The sequence below is a fragment of the Lepeophtheirus salmonis genome, chromosome 10 (assembly GCF_016086655.4).
Source record: "Lepeophtheirus salmonis chromosome 10, UVic_Lsal_1.4, whole genome shotgun sequence".
Classification (NCBI taxonomy): Eukaryota; Metazoa; Arthropoda; class Copepoda; order Siphonostomatoida; family Caligidae; genus Lepeophtheirus; species Lepeophtheirus salmonis.
In genome coordinates this window covers 22,558,050-22,563,362 of record NC_052140.2, presented here as the reverse complement: position 1 = coordinate 22,563,362, position 5,313 = coordinate 22,558,050, and the positions used below count along the sequence as shown (strand labels likewise).

The 5,313-nt window shown below is 32.8% G+C and overlaps 1 protein-coding gene across 6 annotated transcripts; it reads right to left on the bottom strand.

Annotated features, from left to right (window-relative positions):
• Positions 1 to 774: 774 nt before the first annotated feature.
• LOC121125236 (uncharacterized) lies at positions 775 to 4,949 on the bottom strand. Of its 6 annotated transcripts, none has more exons than XM_040720384.2 (6): positions 4,795 to 4,949; positions 4,192 to 4,619; positions 3,380 to 3,537; positions 2,679 to 3,316; positions 1,562 to 2,624; positions 775 to 1,177 (listed from the first exon to the last, which is right to left on the bottom strand). In XM_040720384.2, the coding sequence occupies exons 2-5, from the start codon at positions 4,602 to 4,604 to the stop codon at positions 1,596 to 1,598; spliced, it is 2,238 nt and encodes a 745-aa protein (XP_040576318.1). In that variant the 5' UTR covers positions 4,605 to 4,619; positions 4,795 to 4,949; the 3' UTR covers positions 775 to 1,177; positions 1,562 to 1,595. The 6 variants fall into 6 exon arrangements, with proteins under 6 accessions (XP_040576318.1, XP_071747670.1, XP_071747671.1 ...); XM_071891569.1 differs by having other exon boundaries at positions 3,380 to 3,546; positions 4,795 to 4,945; XM_071891570.1 differs by having other exon boundaries at positions 3,380 to 3,546; positions 4,136 to 4,619; positions 4,795 to 4,935.
• Positions 4,950 to 5,313: the final 364 nt, after the last annotated feature.

Below are 5,313 nucleotides of genomic sequence, written 5' to 3'. Positions count from 1 at the left end.
CTTATTTTGGTTAAATATGATCGACCTACATCAAAATATCCAAATCCAAAAACATCTGACCTCGTATCGATGGAATCCTTCGATTAATTTGGCAAGAACAATTACTTTTGAATAAATTGAAAGACTGGCTGGCTGGGAAATATCAAGGATATCTCTAGTACTTATTGTTTTCAAATTGAGATAAAGTTACTTTATTTTAAGTATCATTGGATTGTAAAAAATATTTGGGGATGTTGCTAATCGTAGGACAGATTCTATGAAATAGATATCTAACAATGTCGGATAATGTCACTGCTAAATACATTTAGGGAACATAGATTCCCTCAAATGACAATGCAAGCCAGATTTTTTGGGCTACGCCCATCTTTTGAGTGAAATGATCAAAGATACATAATGACGGGACAATGATACACCCCAACACTAACTTAATTTCAAGCTAATATAAATTGATTACATGATTTATAGTTCAAATCAAGACTAAAATATTGATGACAAATTAGATAAACTGTTCTGTAACGCCTTAGTGTTGCTCGTGTCGGTCGTCAAGAACTTGATATTATTTATTTTGGAGCCTATGCCTGAACCAAAACAGAATTAACGAATTATTATTATCTATTTCTAAAAAGGTTGTTGTAACTATAAAAATTGAGAAGAAGTAAGGGCCCATGCCCCAAACAGTGGCGTGGGCCCTGTAGTGCAAATTACTACATGAATTGATTCATGGTGTGTATAAAATGTATCATTGACAGTATAAATACACGATAAACAGTGGTGTCAGTAGCCCTTAATTTTTTTTATCATATATATATATATGTTGTACAAGTTGCAAACAAGAGAAAGATGAATAATTTTAAATGAAGGATTTACAATACTTTGGATGAGGAAAATGCAAATATTGAATATTCCATGGATGATATATACATATAAATGGTGTAATTTTTGACTATTTTAATAAAAATTACTAAAATATAAGTATTCTGCGGCATATTATAAAGTTAGATTGCCCACAGTTACATTACTTATAATTACATAATAACCATGTAATTTTAATAGATCAAAATGAAAATTAATAAATGTTAATTAGAGCGATTACTATTGTAATTAAATAATAGTATTGGGTCAGGTGTCCAGTCTTAGGATCAGTCCTTAAGATTGTTTGTACTTCGGACTCTCAATGCTAGGACAGATTTTTAAAAAATAAGAAATAATGTTGATTTTAGAACAGATTTTAAGCACGGGACTGCAGTCTTCAGTCCTAATTCAGGACTGACACAACACTGTTAAATAATGCATTTTAAGACGAAGAAATTGTAACATATAAAACTTGCAATTTCTTGATGACTTTTAGGTATATGTCCCCCCAAAACGACGAAAGCTAGCAACACCATGGACGATATAAATGTTAGGGGGAAAAAATTAGAATAAAATTTTATTAAAGGAGCATTTATAATAAAAAAACAATTTGCGGGGAGGGGGTGTCGTTTTCTCGCAGAGTGCTTAAAATATGCTCTTAAAAAAGAATCTTAGAGTTAAAATTTAATTTTATCTTAATCCTCCCTACTTTATATAGTCTGTGAAATTATTCAAAGCTGCTTTCACATTAAACATTTAGCTAAATGATTCATCAACAAAGACTTGCGAACAAACCCTTTTCCACAATCATCACACTTAAAAGGTTTATCTCCAGTATGGGTAAATACATGATCTTTCAAACTACTTTGATCCTTGAATGATTTTCCACAGAATTTGCAACCGTATTTGACGGAGAGAGTCGGGCTACTATGTACAAAACGAGTGTGACGCACCAAAGAGGATTGCCACTTAAAAGTCTTTCCACAAGTTTCACAAGTTATTTTATTGCCTTTGTAATGGGATCGCATATGAGTCTGAAGGAGATGATTGCTTGAAAACATACGCGAACATTTTTCGCAAATGAAATCCTTTAGGTGCAGATTCCCTGCATGAATGCTTGTCATATGAGCATCTAAAGTCTGCTGACTTTCAAACAACTTTCCACATTTATTACAATCAAAGTCTAGTGTTATTCCATGAATAGAGAGCATATGCTTTGAAAGCATACGAGGTCCCTCAACATTAAGAAGACATAGATCACAAGTCACTACTTTCTTTTTTGCAGAGGAAGAGGATTCGATTGGAAGGTCAAATTTATTTATGATGTGCTCACTTTCAACATGTTCACAAAATTCAATCGACTCATCAAAGGTTAGACTACAAACAGGGCAATGATACTTATAACTTCCATGACCAATAAGAACATGAAGTCTCAAGCTTGATTTGGAAGGATATTTGTCGAAGCAGTAATTACAGTCGTACTCTGGAGTATTGGAAGAATGAGAAGATATTTTATGAATGAGAAAATTTGTATCGCTTGAGCAATTTAAGCCACATATACAACACTGATACCTTCCACTTCCCAAGGATATTTTGTAATCAGAGTTCGTAATCAAACCTTGAGAAAGGTACCAGGGATGCAGCGTCGAGTATCCATGTTCTTCAAACATATGTAGTGTAGCCTTGGATTCATTTGAGAAGGATTTTGAACAGAAATTGCATTGATAAGTTGGACCTTCAATTGAAGAATGCATTTGGGACCTATGACATATCTAATATAAATCATAACTTTTTTAAATTTTTTTATCAATTTCATATCACAATACCTTTTTCATATGAGTTTCAAATTCCAATTTGCAAGAAAAACATTTTCTTTCGCCCACGACCTTAATGTTTTCCTCATTCCTAGGATCATCAAGAATCCGATTTAATTTATTAATATCCCAAGCGTCTCCTTCAGAATCATCATTTATTTGATTTGGTATCTGAGTTAGAGTCTCCAAGTGTTCCCTAAGGATTTCGTCGAGTTTTGTTTGATTGAGACCATCATTTCCATGGAACACATTATCCTCATTCTTGATCTTCGAAATATTGCATAAAAATGTATCAGGTGTATCTAAGCATTGTTCCAAGTCGAAAGTATCACACTTATCACTATTTAAACTAAATGTCATTCCACAATGACTTTTTAATACATGAGTAATTAAATCCTTTAAATTTGAAGATATATTTGGACAAAACAGACAGTTAGTAAGAGGCTCCGGCTTCATTTGGTGATGAAAGGTAGAATGATAAAGAGATGCCATTTCATTTGTACAAATTAGGCCACACTTGGAGCATTGTTCGTGATCAGCTTTAAGGGAAGTATCTGTTTCTCCGATTAATTTGAAGAAGGAAAATTCTGATGTCCATTCTTTAAATCCATGATCATGGATGAAATGAGAATCAAAGGGATCGGTCAAGACTTTAAAAAAAATAAAAATGAACTAAATAAAAACTACTGTTACAATTTATTAAAATTACTTACACTCGTTATCAATGGGACATATAAAGGGAAGTTGAGGGCTATGAGATTTTAGATAATGACTTATTTTATCTCTCCATGAAGGGAAGCTTAGACTTCCACAGAGATGGCAAATCTTGCTATCGAATTCTTTCATTGCTGGCCAGTAATCCTTTGGACATCTAAATTAACTAAATTAAAAAATCCGATCAGTTTATAGGATATAGTAATATGTACAGTCAAATCCGAATAAGATCAACCTTTTCATAGAAAATATTTTTTTTAATTCATTAAGGGCCAGCAATATTGAATAAAAATTCATTAAATGTAGTGTTTCACTGAATTAATATACACGCCCATTAGTTCGTTGACTTATTTTGGTATACTACTGACGTTATATTCTTATTTCTGGGGTGGATTGATACACTTATAAGTATTAGAGAGTGTATAAAATCTACGTTTGATTTAGGAGACTTTTTTTAGCTCTGATAAGGGCCTTTTAAGTACAATCTATTATTTTCTTTTTTCTATAACTGATCCATAATTTGTACGATCTTTAAAAGCTATTCACAGGGTCGCTTTCGAAGGATTAACAAAATATAAGATAATTAGAAGATTAAGAGTACAAGTGTAACGTTTGAGAAAAAACTTCCATCTTTTTTTTTTTATGTTGATGGGTCATATACATATTTTTTAATCAAGTGAATTCACATTTTCGTTGAAACAGATGTGTTATTGCTCTTAGCCGGATTAGGCTGTGCGGCTATTAATTATATGTACTGAGTATTAAATGGATAAATAAAGGATCCGATTCGAGTAATGAATATAGAATTTGCCTTAGTTTAAAGAGATCAAATTGATATGAAGTAATGATGTCGATGACAATTGAGGAAGAATTCGTTTCCAATTGTTTTGTTCCACTCTGATCATTCCGCATAATACTTGAACTCCCGTCAGCCTCCTCCTCCTTCTCTTCCATTTCTTCATTCTCCTCATCTCTGACTAGAGATAGACGCGCTCGTAGTTTATCCTTGGAGAGTCCCGCATTGTGCTCAAAAAAGTCAATTTCTTCAATGAGTTCATAGCAGGAGTAGCAAATGATTCCGTCGTTGCTGTGCTCGAGTCCTAGTATATCAAATACTTTAAAGAGGAGGCCCACGTTGGAAAGGGATGTACGTTCTCTGGACACGGAGTAGGAACTCTCTCCTTGACGTACATACGAGGAACACACTCCGCAATAACCGCTCATTTTCTCAGTCAGTGACTATTATAGGAGAATCATTAATAGTAATTAGATTTACGATTTTGAATTCACGAAGTAATAACTTCAAATAATAGTTCAAATTTAGAATAATTTATATTTATGTATGTTAAAAATTAAAAAATTCAACATTCTCATATTTGAAGGAGAGAATTAACTCTGTTAATTGTAGCTTTACCTCTGGATTTCCGATATGCCAATATCTCCCAATATTTATTCAATAAAAACGGAGTAATTCGAACTATTCGACAGAGACTCCGTCTCCTTTTCTCCAGCTCTACAATTCTAGTGAATTGTACGACTCTTTATTGTAGAGGGCGCTTTGTATTGTTTATACATTAATTTGTTATACCGCTTTTTATGTTGATAAGTGATATCCATAGATGAAAATTATATGAAAATGGAAGCGGATTTTAGTCGTTACTCTGAAGAGGGCTTTTTATCTGCAAAAGCTTTTATCGATATTCTTTTATTCTCGAAGACAGAATAATAACCGATATGAATATAGGGAATTAAAAAAATATGACAATGGAAAATCGCTCTCTTTTTGTATTTACAAATTGAAGAGGATTTTTTTATTTTCGTCTGCTGTTATCCTCCAGGTAGCACTAGAGAGATAGCTGGAGAACCATAGTTAATGAACAGAATATGAAGAATGCACTCTTTTTCAAAAGAAAATTTTCTACATATCTAGTGC